General features: G+C 44.8%; 1 protein-coding gene across 4 annotated transcripts in view; it reads left to right on the top strand.

The window, feature by feature from the left end:
* The window catches only part of MAPK10 (mitogen-activated protein kinase 10), a 125355-nt gene that overhangs the window by 33769 nt on the left and 67820 nt on the right, over positions 1–23766 (top strand). For all 4 annotated transcript variants that reach the window (XM_054989957.1, XM_054989956.1, XM_054989959.1 and 1 more), the window contains 2 exons: positions 15863–15992; positions 21883–21941. In XM_054989957.1, the coding sequence (XP_054845932.1) occupies positions 15863–15992; positions 21883–21941 (189 nt within the window). The remainder of the gene's footprint in view (positions 1–15862; positions 15993–21882; positions 21942–23766) is intronic.

Here is a 23766-nt window from a genome sequence, read left to right as displayed (position 1 = left end):
CTGGAGGTCCCTTCCAACCCTATGATTCTACTAGCCATAGAAATCACAGTGTCTTTCTCATGCTATATGCTAACTCCCCAGCACGGCTGGTGCATGTAAGGCAAGCCTGCCTATGCTGAGGGAGCATCACACAGCCATGGTAAGGAGTTAGTGTAGACCAGATGAAAGTGCTGTCCCAGATAGCAACTTGAAGTCTGGCAGCACTGATGAATATTTATGCAGCATTGCAGGGGTGCTTTAGACTTTTCTGCTCACCTCCTTGAGTCTTAGTGAGGAAGGTGAACTATAAATAATGTAAGAGAAATAAATCTAAACAGTATTTTATCAGTTTACAGAGGAAACATGAGGGCCTCAGTCCTAAATGGTTGTTTCATGGGAGTAACAGCAGTATTGACACAGGAATGGCATTTCCATTTGGGGAGGAGGGGTGGTCGTTTTTCACTGATTCTCTCCTTCCACTGTAGTAGATCCCCCATATTCTTGTCAAAATGCCTCTAATAATTTACTGGTTCACAAAACAACAACAACAACTGTGCTTATGTGGTCTTTTAGAAAGATGGGTGCCCACTCAGAGCAGTGAACAAAGTCAGTGTATTATTATTCCTACAATACAACTAGTGAACTGGGACTGAGAGAAGGGGCTTACTCAAGTGCCACCAGCTGAGCTCATGGCAGTAGTGGGATTCAAACCAGCAGAGTGCTGATTTACAGGTCAGCTACTTAACGGAGGCACAGAAAGCTGCAGTGGGAATAGGAGGCAGGGAAGTTCTCTTCCTCAAGCACAACTCCACTTACGCTTCTGAGGAACCCAGGTGATGTTTTTATACTAACAGGACTATTTTACAATTGCCTAAAGTTATTTTATTTCTTGAGGGCCAAACTAGACATGACGGCATCCTTGTGGCTGCCGTGGGGACGCCACCACCATTTAAAAGCCATTTAAAAATGCCACGAAGGCTGGATCTTGATTGGGTCTGCCATGAGCTTAGCAGGTGGCCTTAGATGAGCCCCTCCTCTCAGCCTCTGCTCCCCAGCTGTATTGTGGGGATAATAATACACTGACTTTGTTCACTGCTCCATGGGGCACTAATCTGTCTGGAAGAGTGGTATATAAGCGTAGTTATTGTTATTTCATACCCGCATGCCTTTTCAAGTGTCTAAACAGTTGCACCCCCCTAACGGTTAGGGTACTTGAAAAGGTGGGTGAAACAAGAGTGCTGTGCTGCAGAGGCAAGGTGACAAAACACACAAGACAATGATGATGGAGTTAAAAGAGGCCACAACTTTATTGCTTTACAGCTTGTGGAGCGTGGGTGCTGCAATGGGCACAGATCCAAACATCGGCTGACCTGCCTGCCAGCCGATGAACCACCACACCCCTCAGACCCTAGCTTTCGGGGGGGGCAGGGGATGACAGACAGTGAATGGGATACCACATGGGTGTACCCTTCTGTCTGAATCCCCTGCCCCCTGGGAGTGTGACAGACTTGAGAGTCTCCAATCTAGGCATGCACCTGCCATACCACACTCCCCAGGCACCTTAAGGGGATCCCCATAATAGGGAAACTGAACTCACGAGCCCTGTTTTCTCCCAAACAGATCAGTGCCCAATGCTCAAATTGCCTGCTCCACTCCAGAGGAAGGGCTGGATGGGATGCTGGCCATGAGCCAAGTGCTGAGGGGTGGGGCCCACTTCTCTTTACATGGTCAGGCAGTGAACTGGAGAGGAGACTGTGCCTTCCAGGCCTAGAGCTGTCTCACCACCCCTCGCTACCCAGGCCAGCATGCTCTTATTGGCTATCATCAGCATTTGAATCTGGGTGGCGTGGGCTGTCCCACTGCTTGCTGCCCTACAACGTGGTAGCCACCAAGCTGCCCCGCTCTCCTTTCACGCGGCCCCCGCAACTGAGTCCCCCAGGTAAGTCTGGGGGGGGCATTTTAAATGACTTTAAAATGGCAGCAGGTGTTCTAGTGGTGGCCATGAGGACACCATTACATCTAGTTTGGTGCATGCATCTGACAAAGAGAGCTGTGGTTCTCAAAAGCTTATGCTACAATAAAGCTAGTTAGTCTTAAAGGTGCTAATGGATTCTTTACTATTCAGAAAAGATTTCTTCTAGCGGCTATTTGCTTGCATCCTATCCAGCACAAGCATAGCTCTGCTATATAAGTGGCAGCTTTCTTGCCTCCTCTGCTCTTCAGCAGTCTTCCATGACTCCCCTCCCCAATATTTTGCCCCCACAAATCAATGGAACACAAGGAAAATTAAGGGATCAACATGAGGGCTGCGATGAGGAGTGGGGGGAATCAGCAAAAACCTCCCTTCCACGTGCAGAAAGGGAAGTCAGAATCCAAAGCACAATCTCACAGAAATACAGAAAAGAATGAGCAATGTTGTTGCTTTGATAAAAGACTGTTGTGATGCATTTACTATAACAAGATGCAAGAGAGGAACATCTGTCTTCATTCTGTTGCAAATGCAAGGTATGCAAAATTAGGAATTATGCCTTGTTTAAAAGCAAAACCTTAGCTTGAAGCAAGTAACCTGAAAACTGCTGCAAACTAAGATTTATACAAGAAAAATAATCTTGTGTTTGTGGCTTTTGTGAGTGAGAGTATGCAAATCTTAAAAAAGCAAATAAAAAATGCTTTGAATTCCTTAATACTTTAGTTCTGCTTCATGATAACATATTGTTTTGTTTTGCGTAGAGATAAAAGACTCAGTTCCAAGCATTCCAAAAGTAAATGAGGGGTGCTTTCATTTGCCAGTAAAGCACCCACATAACACTGAGAGCCAAACTACAAGTGACGACTTACACAGGTTGGACACTTGTCAGCTTCCCTCAAGTTTTGATGGGAAATGTAGGCGCCCTGGTTTTACAGCTTGGCTCTCCATTACAGCTGCAAGACCAGGATGCCTACATTTCCCATCAAAACTTGAGAGAAGCCGACTAGTCTCCAACCTGTGTAAGACGTCACTTGTAGTTTGGCTCTGAATCCCATGGAATTTGCAGGCTATCCGTGAGCAAGAGGCTAGGGTTGCCTCTGCAACATGAAATGGCTCCCAGGTTCTTTCTGGCTCTTACAGCGAAGGGCGCTAACATTCGTGGATCTGCCCCACTTTTTCCCACTCCGTAGCAGTCCGTTCCCATTCTAGAAAAGTCAGTTCCTGGGATCACAGAATCAGCATGGGACAATAGCCATTGAATTGATGGGTTGCAGCAAGGAAGGGAAACGAAGTGAAATCATCCTCCCTGTGCTTTTGGATGATGGAAGAAGGAGTGATTTTGCCTCCTTTCTCTTACTCACCTTAAGCTACTGAACCACATGGCAATTTTTCCATGCAACGAAAGTCCTGCAGCACAAGAATCAACTCTGCTGGGCTTGGAAGGGGCTGCCGAGACAAGAGGATAGTGGAGAGAGCCTTATAAACCACTTGGATTTAATTCAAGCCAGTTCTTTCCAAAGACTGATTGACCCAGCAGAATTGACAATGATGCCTGCTTATAAGAGTTGCTGCTGAAGACATAGTTCCCCTCTCATTTGGAGTTGCACTTCAGTGTGGTGCAAATAACCAAGTTATCACTGCATTTTTAAACATCTGTTGTTGTTAAAGCTGGATGTAGCAGGGACTGAACCCTTTGCCAAGCCAGTCTGCAGTTTCCGATTCACTTTCCAGTTTTCCATGTGTTCGTAGCAATTCATTGTGGCTGCAATTAGGGAACTGACATTTTCTGGCAAAAATGCCTTCGAATCTTGAATCCCTTTCCAATTTGTTTGCCTGTCCTATTACCGTTTTGAATATATAAGTTGGGCTCTGTCTGTCAAAACTCTGCTGCTGATTGCCTCTTACCAAAATAGGTAGCAGATGCTAGCGCCAAATGTTTAATCACAACCCACATGAAAAAATTCTGTATGTCACGCCATTTTCCAATATCAGTGTGAGGCTCCATGCCATTTGCAGAAACTGAGCCAAAAAGGCAATGTTTAGTTCTTCCATTCAAACCCCATCAAAGTCCGTAGGGCTTAGTAAATTATTCTTCAGAGAAATTTCCACACACGACTTCTGGCACAGTTTGAAGTTAATTTGTCTAAATATGAATGATAGCATAATTAGGCTTTGGAGCCTCTATAACGTGTTGGAGAGGAAGGCAGGGGTGTCTTATGAGTTGAGTCTAGGTCACTGGGCTTCAGCTGGTGGGTTGGGACCTATGAGTAGGTGACCCCCCCCCAAACACCAGAGTGGTTGTTGTCACCCATGGCAGCATCACTAGCTAGCTGGTGTCTGGGGAAGTGATGTTGCGAACCTCTGGGTTCAAGTCGACACTTGGCCTTTGAAGCTCACGGAGTGATTTTGAGCCAGCCAAGTCACTCTCTGGACATCACCGAGTTGTTGTGAGGATATAATGAAGGGAAGAGCTGTGTATGTCACAGAGCTTGTTGGAGGAGAGATGGGATAAAATGTTATGTGTTTTTTTTCTAAAGAAGAGAGACATTGAGAAATAAAGGAAACGGGAGAAGAAGGAAAATACGCCGAGAGGGATCAAATGTAGGTGACATCTCAGTCGAAAGTATAAAGCTGCCTTATACTAGTCTATCAAGGTCTATATTGCCTGCTCTGACAGCCACTCTCCAAGGTTTCAGGTGGTGTTCTTTCTCATCAACCAACTACCTGATCCTTCCCCCCCCCTTAACTTGTAGAGATGGCTGGGGATTAAACCTGTGACTTTCTCCTTGAAAAGGAGGTTCTTTACCACTGAACCATGACTGTTCCTCACAGCAGGGGCTATTTTTGTCACTCCTGCACAGAATCTATTTCTTCCAAAAACCCTCCTTTTTACAATGAAGCCTTCCTTTATATTGCCACCTCAGAAACAGAAAGGAAAGTGGGACATGTATGGTAAAAAAATAAAATTAAAATAAAAGTGTATTCAGGTGCTTCAGGTTGGGGATAAAGGCGTATTCCAGGTCTTAAAAGATTGAAAGACACCAGTTTAGTGAAGAAGGTTTCACATGTTCAGTTGGCTTATACTCTGGTAGTTCCGCATAGGGCTGTCCTGGAAATATTCTAGCACATCAGCAAAGGGTCTGCAGCCAACCAAATAACCTACAAAATTATTTTTGAGTTCTTCTCTCCAGATGATTCCACTACTAAATTGTTGGAAAGAGCAATATAACATTTTAATGTCGACTGCTGTGCATATAGATGAGGATGAGAATGGATATTTGATGTTAATATTGTGCTGAAGTTGACAGATTTTATAGTTTTCATTGGCAAACTAGAAGTCTGTGTTCAAATTAGACCTAACACATTTACAGTCAAGTTGGCAAATGGCATAGGATTGGGGGTTTTCTTGGGGGAGAGGGGGATATTTCACAAACTGCTCAGTCCCCTGTGGGTTTATTTGTCATTAAATGATCAAATGATTTAAATTGTAGACCCAAATTGTACATGGGCCACATACAATCATTTGTGGAGCATGTAGTGCCTCTGGCAGAGTTGTGATCCAGTAGGGGTCTGGTGCAGGTCACCAGTTGCATGAGGTGGTTTTTCCACTTGGGATCTGGACCCACAACTTCTGCAGTGTCTGTGATTTCAGCAACTCATCAAAGGGCTGCCATGTTTGAATCAGCCACAATGATTGCAGGGACGGTTCCCATTGGGAGCTGCCTGCTTGTGCAGTTGGTCCATGTGATCCCCAGAGGCATTCGGGGCAGAAACGGAGCATCCACAAGGAGGGTATATTTCATATTATACCCTCGTGCCTGACATTCTCCCCATTGTGTTCACACTACCTTTTAAAGGCTTTTAAAGAAAAAAAAATCAAAATTATACTGTACTAGCAACAAAGCCCGTTGTGGGAAAAAATACAATGGGCTCTAGAAAGGGGAGACGGTGGGCATTTCTTCCTCCTCCGTCACTGATCCTGGCCGGATGAAGGCAGGGGGGGGCAGGCATGGCTGCCACCTCTGTGCCTGATCCTGGCTGAGTGAGGGGGGGCAGGCATTGCCTCCTGCTCCACTCTTGATCCCACCTGTGTGAAGGCCCCGGGCATTGCCACTTGCTCTGCTCCTGATCCCAGCTGGGCGGGCAGGGGGCGGGTGCTGCCACTTGCTCTGCTCCTGATCCCAGCTGGGTGAAGGTAGGGGTTGGGCATTGCCACCTTTCTCACTTTTGATCTCAGCTGCGTGAAGGTGGGGGTGGGGGCAGGCATTGCCACCTGCTACTCACCTGATTGCTGACTGGACTTCCCGCCGTGGTACGCTCTCTGGAGGTCTGGCTGCCTCATCTGGGCTTACCTCCACAGCAGCACCCTCTGGAGATCCACCAGGGTAGGAAATGAGTTCTCTTGAATACGCTTAGCCTTTTATATAGTAGGATTGCTATAGTGCAGTACAACAACTACCCCTTCAAAAGGCCGACAAAAAGCCTGCCAGCGGGTAGCAGGGAGGAATTGTGGGCACGAGTGGACAGGGAAGGAAAATGGTGCCAATATGAGCAGGGAGGTTCAGAAATCCACAATTTCATGTCCTCACAGTGGGCAAACCCACTCTGACTGCAATCTTGCCAGAAAAGTATCTAGTTTGAAGAAACAGTCCTAGCAATAGTACACTCCAAACCAGTTTACCACCTCAAAAGTAATTGAGTTTTCCAATAAAATAGGAATCTTGTATGCTTAAATCTGGCTGGATTGCACCTTTTGTGTATAAACGCACCCATTGTTATTATCCCTGTATTACAGAAGGGGCTGAAACAGAGATTGTTTCAAGGGCATGTCTTAGGTATGGCTGCAATTTCAACATGGAACTTCCCAGCTTATATCTCTGTCAGTGTGTTATAGCAGCTCTCTTCATATTAAGAGGATCACAGCTACACACCTATTTAACCATCAGCTGTGCAGGTTATCACTTTTGGGCACCTTGTGCGACGGATGGTCAACCATTTGCCACCTGCAAGGCACATTAAAGGGTAATGAGTTTTATTGCTCCATCCGTTTTCATGATCTATGCATCAAGGGTTGGCTTGACCCTGTAATCTTTGGAAAATTCCAAAGGAGGACCAGAGATGGATTCAATTAATCCTCAAAACGTCTGCAAAGGCAGTAAAAAGTACATGATGATTGTCCCGTAGACGGCGGGTGGCTTGATTGCTAACTCTGACCCAGCTGTTTCCAGGAGAATCTGTGAGCTGATTGAAGCACAGACGAACACCTGAACTTCTGAGCGGCAACATGAGCCCGTTACAAAATTATACTTCGGTCAGTTTGAAAATGTCAAGTTTTTAAAATGTAACATGGATTACTGTCCTTTCCCTGTTATGCATTACAAAAACGATGCTCTTGGTTAGCCTTCCTGCAGAATTCAAACGTACAAAAAAGAAATTTTAACCAATATTTAACAATTTTATGTATTTAAATATATTGCTCAGTTTCTTAGATATGCTTAGACATGTAATCAATGTATTTGTTATATATTATTGTATATGCTGATGCAAATTCTGATCCTAGATCGTAATAACAATAAATGAATGAATGAAAACGTACAAAATGGAAAAAGGAAATGTCAGCCAAGAGGATCATTCAGATAGAGAATTCTGTTGGTGAAAACGTGCAGACTTTCTGGCTTCGTAAATGTTTGGAAAGAAATGTTATGATTTCAAATGCTCATCCTCTCGCTAGTATATGGAGACCAGAGGAGTCATTTATTCTGAATTTGAAATTTGGATTTGGTGGTTTCTACTTGGAGAAGAGGCCGAAGAATTTCAAGAGAAGCTTAGAAGAGCGTCAGTGAGGCTAGCAGACTTTCTCGGGAGGTTTTTATGCAACTTTACACTTGATGTTTTTTGAGATATCTGAGCACAGGGACAAAATACATGTGTCTTGCATCTGCTGTGAAGAGCGCACATGCATTTAAATCACTCCTTTTCTCTGCAAAATATGCAGAATCAGTGATGAGGATAGGATCAGAGTTCTGCTTCCATAGCTCTCATAGAGAAAATTGATTGGTTAGTTTTCTATCGTTTTATATCTTGATCTTCATCCAGCGTGTTCAGGGTGGCTTACATGGGTCCCACATGGCTTTGCATCAAATGAGCTATTCTGAGCCAGGTTATATTACCTTCTCATATGTCTCTTCTTAGCCTTTGAGACCAAATATCTTGCTTGGTGTTACTAAATAGGAAGGATTTAGTTCCCATTAAGTTGGTAAATCCTGTCCTCCCAATTCCCTTCGCATAGAAAGCTAGCATACTAGGGTGAAACTGAAGGCTTCTCTTGGGTGGGTGCAAAGGGTGCCTTCAATTCTTGCATTTGGGAGGACATGCAAGAGAGTTTAATTTCAGAGTGCATTTGATTGACAGTAAACTGTTTTGGCAGACTTGGCTGCATTTTTAATCTCCGTGTAAGTCTGTATTTTATTAATGGGCTGTTATGCATTTTCATGTTCTTCCAGCTTGTTGCTTTGCGAGCCACCTTGTGTCTGAGGAGATAAGGCAGGATAGAAACGAATAATGTTAGTTTTCTATGCACAGCAATTTGTTTCCATTTTTCCCCCCACAGAGGAGCACCCCCCCCCCCCGTCAGCAGCCTGATGTGGCACAGGCCAAAATATTACTCTTTGGAATGCTTTTCCACACACAGCTCAGCTCATGTCAGAGGAAAAATGACTTTGCCATCGTCCCAAACTTGCAGAGCCATGAAGAATGTGTTTAAAGACCCAAGGAGACAATTTGTAGTTGCTCGAAGGGTGTGGTCTGCTCTGTGACTTGACTGTAGCAAGTGATCCCTCTTCCCTCCCAAATGTTGGGAAGTGTGCCTCCTGTGAAACTTTGTCCACTTTGTGATTGTTTATTTTCATTGTTCTTTGCTTCCACCAGTAATGCAGAGCTGGGATAGGGAGTTACACCAGTTGGGAGGAGAACTCTTACAAATGTTTATGGGGGAAACCAAAGCAGACTCCCTCTGTGTTTGCATTCTGTTCATATTAATGCTTTTTACTGTTAACAGGCAAAAGTGTGGCTCCCCTCAGAGACTCCAGCTGGTGTAGAACACTGCAGCTCAATTATTATCAGGAGCTCAGTGGAGCATGCATAATACTCCCATTTTGTAGTTATTTCACTGGCTGTCCGTCAGCTACCAGGCTCTATTCAAGGTATTAATATCACATACAAAGCCCTTCACAGACTTGGTCAATTACACTTGTGGGACCGCCTGTCTCCCTATGCTAGAGATCCATTTTTTTCTGGTGGGGGCTGGGGATCCCCTGCTTCCAGACTCTGCGCCTCTCACCTGGCTGGCAGAAGGGCGGGGAAAGGTGAGGGAAAGGGTCAACAAACTTCCAGAGCGCACTCCCATGTGCTTTGGAATGCTGTGTTGCACTGAGAATAGCATCATTCTTGGCGCGATGTAGAAGTGCGGGGTTGCATCAGGGGCCGATTTGGTAAGAATTGGCCCCAAACGCCAGACTGGGTATTCTTTCCCACTTGGAGTCTTCCGGTGTGTGGTCCGTCCATCTACCTGTTCATCTGTTGTCTGTTCATCTACCTGTCATTTACCTGTCTGTTGCCTACCTGTTGTCTGTTCATCTACCTGTCAGGTTCATCTACCTGTCTGTCTGTCTCCTGGCTTTATTTTTTTACATGATACTTTCCATTAAAGAACAGGAACTTGTTTTCAGGTAGATTTCTGGATTTTTTTTTAAAAAACTTTCTTTAGTTGCCTTAACTTTGAGTATGTGAAGCTGCTTAAAGGAGCTCCGCAGTAATTTAAAGCAAGGATGGCCCCCGTCTTCAGCCTGGGGTGATTGCTGTGAGGATGTTAATAACATACTTTGTAAACCTCTCTGAGTGGGTGTTCAGTTGTCCTGAAGGGCGGTATATAAATCGAATGTTATTCTTATGCTAATGTTATTGTAAAAGGGAATATTTCCATCCCTGCCACCTCCCTAGAGAAATAAATCTGAAGGCCTTCTCAGGCCAATTTCACCTCACACTGAATAGATGACCAACATTCAGCTTGAAACTTGGCCCGACTCTTTTCAGGGAGGGGCTGTGACTCAGTAAGAATGTCTCTGCTTTTGTATGTAGGAGGTTACAGGTTCAACCCCAGGTTTCTCCAGTTAGAAAGAATCAGGCAGTAGGTGATGTTTTAAAAAGATCTGAGAGCCCGAGGAGCCCACGGCCGGTCAGAGCAGCCAGTACTGAGGGATAGGCCAATTCTTACATTAATGGACAAAGTCAAGGCTCCTGGAGTCCTTCCTTGCCTATTTCATCAAGACAGGCAAGCTAGACACACCCCACACACCCCACAGCTGATTGTGTGTGTTTATTTGTGAAGTTTGCTTTTTTTCTCTTCGTTCTCCTGAAGATCAACTTTGATTCCTACAATCTTTGTTTCCTAAAACAAGCATGGCTCCAATAATTTCTCTCCTGGCAATGAAATCAGCTCCATTTGCATCATTATAGAGCAGTAATGTGTGTGTGTGAGCATGTGTGCATGCACACACATACACACGCATGCTTCATTTATTGTGGCAATTTAGGTATTTAGTTGAAAAACATTTTTTGTCCCCATTAAACCAAGCTATTTCTATAGTTATTTACTGCTATTTCTTTCCTCTTTTTTTTAAAAAAAGACCAATTGGAAAACTAACATTTACCTTGCTGAGCCTGCCGTAAACATAATTTATCTAGTACGAGCTTATTTACAGCATTTTCAATGTCCCCAGTCGCCAGTGCTTGATTGTAAAGTTAAAGGATATTTTTATAGTGCATATCGTAGTGAAGCTGTAGCTTGTATGATAAAACCATGTAGCTAATGTAGCTTTTGTTGTTGAGAAAAAATGCAGCAGCTGTAAAGATGCTGAGATAAAGTCATATTCAACAAGAGCATCGGCAGGAACCCTTGCAGAGCAACAGGCACCTTGCGTTAGATCCAACAGATACATTCTGTTAGCAGAGGTGCAATGGAAAAATCCTTCCCCTGGTTCAAAAATACGTCAGATACTTTACATAGGTATATATGGGCAGACACAGGCCGATTCCAGACGGCCCTCCCCATCCCGAAACGTTGCGCGTCGTCGCGCGGAAAACGCGAAATATCACGTTTTCTCGCGCGAGTTTTGCGCGACGTCGTGCAAAACTCACACGAGAAAACGCGATATTTCGCGTTTTCCGTGCGACGACGCGCGATGTTTCGGGATGGGGAGGGCCGTCTGGAATCGGCCACACTTGCACATTTTTAAGTGGGTTTATAGCATTGTTAATTCCCACTTGGGAAATTCTTGGAGATTTGGGGGCAGTGTCTTGGGAGGGTAGAGGAAGGGAGGCGCCTTTATAGGATATGATGCTATATCGTGTACCCTCCAAAGCTCCCATTTCCTCCAAGGGAAATGACCTCTGTAGTCTGGAGATCGGTTGGGATTCTGGGAGAACTCTAGGCTCCATGTAGAGGCTGGCAATGCTATTTATAACCTCTGTGGATTTGTTTGTGAGGCAGATTTTGCTGGTCATTTCCTCTGGTATGTTTGTCTCATGCTTCTTCCACAGAACTTAGAGTGCACTACACAGTTCTTTCCTCGCAGTTTTTTCTGCCCTGTGTGGTAGGCTAGGGCAGGAGACAATGACAGCCACAAGACTATGCAATGAGGCTGAGCGGGAATTTGAAATCAGGTCTTCATAGTCCTAGTGTGCTCATACACCACACCGCGATAATCACAAGTCTTGCATTCAGTTTTAAGATGACTCACAAGGACTTAATACAAGTGGACAACTGACAAGGACTTGCAGACTGTACAAGGACTATTTTGTTTCCCCCCCCCCATCTGCTATTTTCACTTTCCCTCCCCTTTTAATTCCCACATTCTCCCCTCTTTTCTGTTTTCTTCTCACCCACCAGCCAACCTGCCTTTATTTGCTCCCTTGTCTTTAGCTTTCCCTTCTAACCTCTCCCAGCCTCACTCTGGGGAAACTCTGGCCAAGCTGCACAGTGGGGAACGTTCAAGGACTAGCAGGGAATACCTCATTTTCTCCTGTATCCCCTCTCCCTTTCCCCCCTCCTCTTGGCAATTTCCATACCCTCACCATTCCCTGCTTTGTTCTCTCCTTCCTTCTCTCCTTCCCACCCACTAAGCAACCTACCATTTATCTGCCCTCCTCTTCATCTTCAACTATATTTATTATTTACTTCATTTGTATCCAGGCTTTCTCCACAATGTGGACCAAAAGCAGTTTACATCATTCTTCTCTATTTTATCCTCACATCAGCCCTGTGTAGCAGGTTAGGCTTAGAATGTGTGACTGGCCCAAAGTCACCCTGTGAGATTCCATGGCAGGGTGGTGATTCAAACCTGGGTCTCCAAGATCCTAGTCTGAAACTCTAATCACAACCCTACACTGGCTTATGTGTAGTGGCTGCTGTTGGAACAGTTACAAGCAGCCTGGCCTGGGTGAGTAATGCAAGTCACGTGCTAGCAAGTTGCCCAGTGGATGCTGCCCACAAGAAGTCCTCCCTGAAAGGCCAAAACAGCCCTGAAAGGACCCTTCCCCCCTTCCCCCTGCCTTGTATTGACAGAAATCAAGGCTTGAAGGCTGGCAGTACTTTTGTGGATGCCTAGCAGCGGATACTGATGGCATTCGTTTCTTAAAGCTACACATGTTCCTTTTTCATTCTGAGGGATTCAACCCCTTCCCCCAATGCATTAAATTTCAGTTTTTTGTGCAAACATGGGGCTTTCTTCAGGTTTGTAGAAATTTCTGTCTTGTCTGTCTATGACTATAGTCTTGGAATTTAAGTATTTGCAGATGAACATAAGAACATAAGAGAAGCCATGTTGGATCAGGCCAATGGCCCATCCAGTCCAACACTCTGTGTCACACAGTGGCCAAAAAACCAGGTGTCCTCAGGAGTTCTTCCAGTGGGGAAGGGACACTAGAAGCCCTCCCACTGATTGCCCCCCCCCCCAAAAAACACCAAGAATACAAAGCATCACTGCCCTAGACAGAGAGCTCCATCTATACCTTGTGGCTAATAGCCACTGTTGGACCTCTGCTCCATATGTTTATCCAATCCCCTCTTGAAGCTGTTTATGTTTGAAGCTGCCACCACCTCCTGTGGCAGTGAATTCCATGTGTTAACCACTCTTTGGGTGAAGAAGTACTTCCTTTTATCCGTTCTAACCCAACTGCTCAGCAATTTCATTGAGTGCCCACGAGTTCTTGTATTGTGAGAAAGGGAGAAAAATACTTCTTTCTCTACCTTCTCTATTTCTATGCATAATCTTGTAAACCTCTATCATGTCACCCCCTCAGTCGTCGTTTCTCTGTTAGCTTTGGCATGATGGGGGCCACACTTAGAGAATTAGATATATTGCTGTTTCCTCTCACATGGTGAACAGGATAAGCTGCCTCATACTAAGTTGGGCCATTAATCTGTCAAGGTCAGTATTGTCTATGCTGACTGGCAGCAGCCAGCCAGCTTGTGGCAGCCATGGAAAAAGGCTCTCTTGGGTTTACCGCCATTTGCTACAGCCCACGATAAGATGAGCACACTGATCCATTACATACAGGTTCAGTATAGAACTCATACTTTACAGGCTTCTTGCAGGTGGTCTCACACGTTGCAGAGGCAGATGGGGATGTTAAAACAGCCCCAAAGCAAGCTAAACCAAGTGGTCCCTGCTAATCAGGTCTGTGCCAAGCAGCCCCTCTTGTGTTGGCAGCACCACTGAGTGCTCCCTTGTCTTGCTTGTTCGGCTTGTCTTGCTCTTGCTTGCCAGTGACTTTCCAGTTAAAGAGCCAATCCGCCCCTGGCAAAATGTAGTAGAATCCAGTAGGATGCTAGATCTGGAGAGATGATCATTGTCATCATGCTCTGGGACCCCTTTGACAGCAATGAACATAGTTCTGTGGTTCCCATCGCCCTTATTGCAACGCTGAATAAAACTGCTAAAGGACAGGAACAACTTCTATATAAATGTTCTGTATAAACATACACCAAATGGAGATGTCAATATTTTTAAAGGTGCCTTACTCCCCCACACACACTCCCCCCCCCTCGTCCCTGGCACAAATTAATTATTAAGCATAGCTGGTATGCTCTTTTCATCATGATAGGATCTTTAATGAAATAGAAAAAAAATATTCAATTAAGCCCGGCAGAGCTTCTGTGGAGTAGGTAAAAGCCTCTATTATTATTGCATTATATTGTTTTGCAAAAACCAAAGACGTGAAGTGATCGAAGCACGCAGTTGCCAGTGGCCACCTTCCAGCTTCACGGCAGTAGGCAGCACGTTACTACTGCTTCCAGACAAAACCAGAAAAGTTGTTCTCCAGTGAGGCTGAAGCTGAGAGGAAAAGAAATGAGCTGGATCTTGAGGGAAAGGAGGAATCTCAAGGGGGAAAAAAAGCTTTACTGTCTATTGTACAAGGAGAGGTCTAACACATTTTATTAATCTCCCCATCAGTTAATTAGCTTCGCTTATAAGCTACTTTTCAGCTTGCAAGTTCCCCTTGAGCCATGCAACACGGTTAAGATAATAAATACATTACAAAATAGCAGTCAATCCAGACATAACCATCAATGCCTTGAAACCATCAGGAAATGACAGAAAATATATACCGCCAGAGATTTGACACCTTTAAAAATTTGGCAGAAACCTTTATTAAACCTTTATTAAAAACAAAAATAGTCTTTCTTCCAAAAAAAGGAAGATTATGGATCTGTCACGTCTCCCTCTCAAAAGGAGTTCCACAAAACGGTCAGCAGAAGAAATCCGCAGGATCCAGCCAAGCTTTTGAATTATGGCCCAAGAGGAAGTCTCAGGTTGCTTCTTTGCTTCCAGCGCCTGGAGCTTGTGAATGAATGATGGACAGAGTGGGGTTCAAAGGCACACTGTTTGCTTTGAGGGGAATTGCTGCTCTTTCGCAGATTAGCACCGTTTGCCTGGATGCTTGCCTCCTCCTCCATAAACCTCTCCTTACAAAGGAACTGAGCCTGTGAAGGTCTGCCCATGGAACTTCTTCCTCCCAAGGGGATTTGTGACACTGTGCAGTAGTGCAACTAGTTGTGTTTGTTGGACAGGAAAACTGCGGCAATCCCTCCAGCCTACCTGCAGTTATTCTAACACTGTGTCCAGACTTAGCAGCAATCTGTGGATGAGAGAAAAATTGCAGAATTTATTCTTCAATCCTCTTTTCTGCTTCCTACTTGGTTCCCAAGTTAGTTCGGAGCCTTTAAAACTCCCTAGATAATCTGAGACCAGGATTGTTTAAGGACCTCTTTCTCCCGTATGAATTTACTCTTCCCCACCCACCCACCCACTCTCTTAAGACTTGCCTTGGAGGTCATGAAGCGCTGCTTATATGGAATGGGGTCTTTTCAATAACGGCAGCAAGACTGTAGCATTCTGTTCCTAGAGCAGAGCAGTTTTGTTTCATTGCTACTAATTTGTCAAGCAAAGTTGGTACTTTTTAGGGACCTTTGGGGATTTTATTGATTAATTGCTTTCAGTTTCCTATAAATACCAGCGCTGATATTCGTCCTGATTCTCTCGATTCTACTCATTTTTGTTGCTGCATAACTCTGTTTTATTCTATGTTTTATAGCTTTAAAAACAGATTTTATTGCACACACTGTGTAGATAACATATGAATTGAAAGGCAGGGTCTGTATATTTTAATAATGAAATAGAAATACACAAGTGATTAGATGAGCATCACAGATGAACACCATGCGTGGTGTATTGTACTCAAATGCAAAGATTTTTTTTTAAATCTTTGAAACTATCAAACAATCAATGGCTGTTGCTAATATGCAGAAGTTATCTTAATTAATAACACTGTTGCTTGTCCCTTTCATTCTTCCAGCGCTGCATATGATGCTGTTCTCGACAGAAATGTGGCCATCAAGAAGCTCAGCAGGCCGTTTCAAAATCAAACGCACGCTAAGCGAGCTTACAGGGAGCTAGTCCTCATGAAGTGTGTGAACCACAAAAACGTAAGTTTCTTTGAGAAAGTGTGCATTGGGAAAGTGTACCTTTGAGAGAGAAATTGATAAAGGGGACACATTGTTATGTCCTTATCAGGTATTTTCCTTACGATTTCAGTTATTTTATTTATTTATGTTATTTATAGTTTGCCTTTCTCACTGAGATTCAAGGCAAATTACACAGTGTAGGTCGGTACACTCAATTTCAAAGATGTTTCAATAAACATGTAACAAATGGGTATATACTTACAAATTTGCAAAGACTTAAAACCAGCAGAAATCCAATACAGAGCCGAAGAAATTCTGAAACAGTGTGTAAGTAATTCTAAGACTGACATATTAAACAACATAGGATCTACTCAGTAGGATAATACTTTTAGCAATAGTAGTAAAGTCTATAGACACTCCCTCTCCCTTTACCGATGAATCTCTTTGAGACAGCTTCCTTATATTACAGCCCTTCTAGTCGCTCTGTGTGCAAGACCAGCCTCAGAGGTAAGCAACAGGTACATGCCGTGTCCTACAAAACCTCCGGATAGGAACCTTCAAGGATGTTCTGTCCAGAGCCAAGCTACAAGTGACTTTTTTCATGTGGACAACACTTGATCGTTTTCGCAAGTTTTCCTGGGAACTGAAGTCCCAGTGTCCTTCCCCTCTCTGTTAGAATCGCTGCCTGAAGAGCCAGAGAAAGCTGGCTGCAGCAGCAGCTTTTGCAAATCATTCCTCCAGTCAAGCCTGCTCTCAACGATCATTTGGGGGTGGGCAGCTGCTACTTTCTCCTTGGGCATCCTGCTCCCAGGGAGCTGCTCTGGAGAAAGCCGCCTTGTCGGTGAAGCTCCAGCCTCAGCGACAGCGGAAGAATCTGCTGCTGCTCTAACATGCCCTCCTTCCAGTTTTTCTCCAGGAGGTCAGGAGCAAGGGAAGGGCATGTTAGAGCAGCAGCAGATTCTTCCGCTGTTGCTGTGGCTGGAGCTTCACCGACACGGCGGTTTTCTCCAGAGCAGCTCCCCGGGAGCAGGACGCCCAGTGAGAAAGTAGCAGCTGCCCACCCTCAAACGATGGTTGAGAGCAGGCTTGTGACTGGAGGAACGATTTGCAAAAGCTGCTGCTGCAGCCGGCTTTCTCTGGCTCTTCAGGCAGCGATTCTAACAGAGAGGGGAAGGACACTGGGACTTCAGTTCCCAGGAAAACTTGCGAAAACGATCAAGTGTTGTCCACATGAAAAAAGTCACTTGTAGCTTGGCTCCCAGTCTTGTTTGGAGAAACGCTGGAAGGAGCAGAGCAACAAGTGGCTTATTTTTCTACTTTTGACACAAGCCCCAGAAAATGAGAGAGAAGATCTGCATGTATGGATGTGTGAAGGGCGAGGGGGGAAAGTAACGTAGAGGAGGAGGATTTTCAGGTAGGTAGCCATGCTGGTCTGCAGTAGAACAGCAAGATTTGTCCAGTAGCACCTTAAAGACCCACAAGATTTCCCAAGGAATAAGCTTTTGAAAGCCAAGCTCCCTTCATCGGATACAAGAAGGAATGGAGATCCCTGAGCCCTTAACTTCCAGTCAGAAGGAGGGAGGGATGTTGCAAAGAAATGAGTCAGGATGTAAAGCTATAATGCAAAATGCAATCAGCTTGATTATAGTAGGGGAGAAATGCTTGGAGGTAGAGGAGTATGAGGTGTTGGTGGTGCACTTAGTGGGGAGGGTAATGTAGGGCATCTTACCTACAGCCCCCCCCCCCCAGCCTGCTGCCACCCCTGTCTATGTGCCTGTGAGAGTAATGTGTGTCCACTAACACGTGAGCAGAGGTTGCATGCATTTGGAATGTGATTGGGGCTTCATTCATAGTTCCCTTTTCCAAAGCAAGCAGGTGTCTGGCAAAGGGCAACAACTTCTCTGCATTATCTATCTGCTGACGAGAAGGAAGCGAATTAGAACTGAGCCCCGGCTCAGCATGTTTGATTGTGCTGTTGCTATGGAGATCCTCTCTTATTGAAATCCCATGAAAGTGCTGTGGAGAAGAGTGGAAAACTCATTCAGTTTCCCTTCTCTTGTGTAACAAAAGAGCAATTGTGCTCTGGTTATCTAGTCCAGATCTATATAACTGATATATGCTGATACCGAATAATGCTTATGCTTATGTGAATTGGAGAGCCCCGTGGCGCAGAGTGGTAAGCTGTAGTACTGCAGTCCAAGCTCTGCTCATGAACTGAGTTCGATCCCGGCGGAAGCCAGGTTCAGGTAGCCGGCTCAAGGTTAACTCAGCCTTCCATCCTTCCGAGGTCGGTAAAATGAGTACCCGGTTTACTGGGGGTAAAGTGTAGATGACTGGGGAAGGCAATGGCAAACCACCCCATGAAAAGTCTGCCAAGAAAACGTCATGATGTGACGTCCCCCCATGGGTCAGTAATGACTCAGTGCTTGCACAAGGGACTACCTTTACCTTTACCTATGTGAATTGGATCAGGATTAAGTCCAAGGTAGGAACTTACTCAGGTAGGTGCCCTCACTTTCTACAAGAGTTCATTGACCACATTCTTCTGGGATTCTTTTCTTTTTTACAGTCTTCTCACCAAAGTGGGGGAATGCTGTTTCCTTCCAACTTAGCCATATCTTCTTCAAGGGGCATTTGATGGCGCATGGTTTCCTATAGGATTGATCCGTGCAACATTTTCAGAGCAGTGAGAAATGGAATGACTCATGTAGTCTTTGAAGAAAATTGAAATGAATCGTAACAAATATTTGAAAGTTGCAAAAAAAAAATTATTGCAATCTTTGCAAAATTCTGAATCCGGGATTTGAGGTTTTAGGTTTTGAATGTGAACTCTTCCCCCCTGTTCCCAAATCTGGAATTGGAGTCTTTGCATGATGTTTCATGATTGCTTTGATTTCGGCAGCCTTCCAGTATGAAGCTTCATATATTCTCGCAGTAAGGGCTGCGCGTGGGCTCCGAGGCCTTTGATGCAGAAAGGAGGCAGTGATACTACTAGCCCCCCTGCAATGACGGAGCCCCCTGGGTGCAGGAGGCAGGCACCTAGAATAGCTCCGGTCTAGGCCTCTCTTTGCGAGCTGGCAAGCCTCCAGCATGGCAAAGAGATGGTGATGGCACAGATCCTTTACAGCACCAGAAACCCTGGTGCACAAAGGGCAGATCAACCCAAAGGCATCGAGCGTTTTTGTGCCACGCTATACCTGTCTTGCATGATATTCCCCAAAGGGGCCAGGAGTAGGGTTGCCAGCCTCCAGGTAGTGGCTGGAGATCTCCTGGAATTACAACTGGTCTCCAGGCCACAGAGATCAGTTCACCTGGAGAAAACGGCCACTTTTGGAGGTGGGCTTTATGGAATTATGCCATGCCGAGCTTTTTCCCTCCCCAAACCCCACTTTCTCCAGGTTTCACCCCCCCAGGTCGCCAGGAATTTATCAACTTGGAGCTGGCAACGTTAGCCAGGAGCTGTAGCATAGGGGTTAAGGGGTTGGGCTGTGCTGATTTGAATCCTATGAGCTCAGCAGGTGGCTTTGTGTAAGCCACTCCTCTCAGCCCCAACCCCAAGCAGCTGTATTGTGGGGATAATAAAAACACTGACTTTGTTCACTGAGTGTGGCATTGATTTGTCTAGAAGCACACTGTTGTTGTTGTTATTATTATTATTTGTTTGAAAGTGGTGGGTTCTTTCTGAATGTACTCCAGAAATGTCCCCACCCAATCGGAACCCAAGTTGCTGGCCGGCATTCCTATTAGGACTGAAAGCACCCCTACTGCCAGTTTCACACTCTTGGCCTAACCAGCCTCACAAAGTTGTAGAGGCAGAGAGAAAGAACAATGTGAGCTGTATTGGGTCCCTGCTGGGTAGAAAGCTGTAAATTGTCATAATGAAGTAAATAAATTAAGTAAAGAAAAATTATAGAGATAGAGATAGAGATACACACACACACCATTGTATAATTAGGCAAAATATTATAAAAGCCGTTGCTTGCTAATTATTAAATACGGATGAATACTGAATACTCTTTTATGTTATCTAAATGCCCTGATAGATGAAATACTGAGTTCAAATATCAAAGTCAAATATTTCAGTCATACATCTTGGTGTGACAAAGACATCAAAGAGACTCTTCTTCACCAAAAAAACAAGGAGAATTTGGAGGAGGAAATTACTTTGAACCTGTAGCATAGGGTAGAAGATTTAATAGAACACAGGATATTTTGAGAGGACCTATTATTATCATCTGGGCAATATTTGTCAAGGAAAAACAGACTGCTCAAGGGCTAATTCCCTCTGGCTTGCCTCACAATTACCTCAGGCTTTCCAGCTTTTCTCAGAGAATTCTTGAAGAAAGACCTAAATTCCTTCTGAGAATTCTCAGAGAAGCTCAGAAAGACCAAGTCTTGGGTAGCCCTTCTCACCAGCCCCCCCTTTCCCCATAACTCACCCTGGTGAGGGGGTGGAAGGATAGGGAGGACTTCAGCCTTGGCTCTCAGGTGCTCAGTCCACTAAGCTGAAAGGACCTCCATTTCCCAGGCTCCTCAGCAGTAACGGATGTTCCACAAGCGTGTTTAGATCTTACACATGAAGACTTTGCAGCGTGTCATTTCCTGCTTTGTCTGGATATGGTTTCAAAAAAGGAGGAAGAGGCAGCAGGGACATCTGTATGGTGGTGAGGAGAGCGTGCCAGGGGTGGGGGCATTATGAGTCCAAACCCGGCGTTAGGAGTGTGGCTTTAGCTTAGAATGGCTTGTTGTGTTCTAAACTTGGGGAGTTTGTTTCCTGAGTTCTTAATTGCATTACCATTATGGAAACCAATGTTTTCGTGTACACTAAAATGGAACCGGCGGTACTGCCTGAAAAGCAAGTTAATGCTGCTGCAAAAATGCCTTCGACAGGCTAGCTCAGAAGATGGCCCCCTCCCTTGACGTGGCCAATCTGGCCACCTGCATCTGTGGCATAGTAACATCGAGACCTGGTTACTGTAATGCACTCTGCATAGGTCTCCCTTCAGAATCAACTCAGAGACTCCAGTTGGTGCAGAATGCTGCAGTTCGAGTACAACCAGGAGCTAGGTGGAGCATTCATATCACTCCCATTCTGCAGTCACTCCATTGGCTTTACATCGGTCTCTGGGCTCAATTCAAGATATTGGCTATCGTATACAAAGCCCTTCATGGCCTTGACCCCTCATATCTACGGGGCTGCCTTGCTCCCTATGCTCCTCCCCAGCAGCTTTGCTCACCTGACCAGGGCCTTCTGCAGATACCACCCTGCAGTTGGGCAAATCTACAGATTTTACTTGTTCAATACTCATAGGTTTTATGTTAATAATTGTTTATATTTTGGTATCTTGCTTTATTTAAAAAAGTTAGAGTTTATTTCAATAAAGAATAAACGCTGAGCTCTAAAAGTAGTCTCTGTGTGCTTTGATTGGAAGAGTTAAAACAAGGAGACAGAACCCATATACATTATTTGCACTAAGTCACATGTTCTTCAGAGAGAGATCCTTTTTTTTAGGTTTCATAATTTGAAGCCTTGGAGCTGTTCAGAGTTGAGATATAAATCTCAGCACTAGATGGTTTTGAAGCGGATAAGCAATCCGTTGCAATCATATTGACTTCTACTATGTAATCTGCCTTGACAGTGAAATCCTAAACAGAGATAAGCCAGTCTAAGCCCATTGATTTCCATTGACTGGAGTAACTCTGCTTAGGATTTCAGTGTGAGTCTCAGTGAGAAAGGTGACTTATAAACACAATGAATGAATGAATGAATGAATGAATGAATGAATGAATGAATGAATGAATGAATGAATGAGTGAGTGAGTGAATTAGGCCAATGTTATTTTAGTATGGCAATTTTCATTCTCTGTCTCTCATTCTTTCCTCCTTTCCTGCTCTCTGGTTTTTTTTCCAGATTATCAGTTTATTAAATGTCTTCACGCCACAGAAATCTCTGGAGGAATTCCAGGATGTGTAAGTAATGCATTCAAGAGTAAAACCTAAATCTTTGCTGGGGCGGTGATGGAGAAGTGGGCATCGTACTCTATGAGAATGAAATCCTGCCCTCAAGTCATAGCTGATTTATGGCGACCCCTCATGGGATTTTCATGGCAAGAGACTAACAGAGGTGGTTTGCCATTGCCTGCCTCTGCAACCCTGATCTTCATTGGAGGTCTCCCACCTAATTAATAACCAAGGCCGACCCTGTTTAGCTTCGGAGATCTGATGAGATCCAGCTCTCCTGGGCAGTATAGAGAAAATTAAAATCCAGGAATAATAGAACGGATGTTCTGCTCCTTCTAAGAAATTGTCTTGCGGAGAAGCTCTGGGTAGAAACTGTAAACTCATACTATCCATCTGCTGCCTTTAGTTATTTCAGAAGGCACTTTTCACCTCCGTTTATAAAAGCAGAAATGGAAAATGTGTGCAAAGCATTTTAATGAGGGGTGCTTGAAGAAACACAGGGAGGGAGAGGCGAACATATGCAAAGATCTCTGAAGGACTCTAAGGAGCTTCATTTAATTCCTTTGTGTTGCTGGCTTGCTCACGAAGTGGCTGTTCCTTCCCAAACTCCCTGAGGTGTGCAGGCCTTTGAATCTGAAATAATCTCCTTGTTTTAAAAAAAGAGGGATGTGTAACATTTTTCTTCTCTTTCATATTTATTTTTGTGATAACCTGTGACTCTGTAAATTGATCTGCCTGGGGACGCAGCAGAGAATTGCTAGTATCTGTCCACTGAGCATTGGCTGCTGTTGCTTGGAACGTAGCGAAAACATGACCTGAATTAAATTTGAAGTAATACAAAAGTGTTTTCGCTGAACTCCACTTTTCCTGCCTTTTGTGAGTCTCCTTCACTGTCCCTAGATTATGTCCCACAATGTAAGGCTTGCTGGAGCAAACACATATTGTCCTTATATTTGTAATACATCTATGGTTTTAAATTGTGCTCTTGGGGGTCCCTGGCTTCCTCAGATGCTTTCAGAGGTTCCTAAATTACAAGATCAGTAAAGGCAGACACCCATAAAACATACCTTGCCCACTACCTGTAGTAGTTCTCTACAATGTGATGGATGCATGCTGGGATGTATTTACAGGTTATGCAGAGTGGCATTGAAGCATACCAGACCATGCGTGAAAAGAATGTGAGCCCAAGAATGCTCCCAGAAACTAGGGCTGCCAACCTCTAGGTGGGGCCTGGCGATCTCCCAGAATTACAACTGATCTCCAGGCCACCGAGATCAGTTCCCCTGGAGAAAATGGCTGCTTTGGCGAGTGGCCTCTGTTGCATTATACCCTGCTGAGGTCCTTCCCCTCCCCCGAACCTCTCCTTCCTCATGCTCCACCTGCCAAATCTCCAGGAATTTCTCAACCTGGAGTTGGCAGCCCTCCCAGAAACCTCTGCCACCCATAGGTTCCTTGGGAGTAGCAGAACACAGAAAGTTTGAAAAACATTGCAATATGGATAAAAATAAACTAATTATCGCTTATCATAGATCTCAGTGACTCAGTCTGTTTTACAAAGCTGGTGGTGCAGGGCTGTGTCTCAGGGGGAATCAGAGCATGCTTTGTATGCAGGCAATCCCAGGCTGAATTCCTGGCACCACCAGTTAAAAGATTGGGGGCCAAACTAGACACGATGTATTGCTCGTGGCCGCCCTGAAGGTGCCACTGCGACCACTTTAAAGTCTTTTAAAAATGCCACGCAGCCCTCTTGTCTCCCTAACCCACAAGTGCTGAAACGGCCTGGGAGGGGGAAGGCAGCTTGGGGTGCAGGGGAAGAGTACCTCAGCCCACTATG

Source organism: Eublepharis macularius, chromosome 10, assembly GCF_028583425.1.
Source record: "Eublepharis macularius isolate TG4126 chromosome 10, MPM_Emac_v1.0, whole genome shotgun sequence".
In the NCBI taxonomy this organism is placed as follows: domain Eukaryota; kingdom Metazoa; phylum Chordata; class Lepidosauria; order Squamata; family Eublepharidae; genus Eublepharis; species Eublepharis macularius.
The sequence above is the reverse complement of the archived record's forward strand: the minus strand, read 5'-3'. Positions and strand labels throughout refer to the sequence as shown.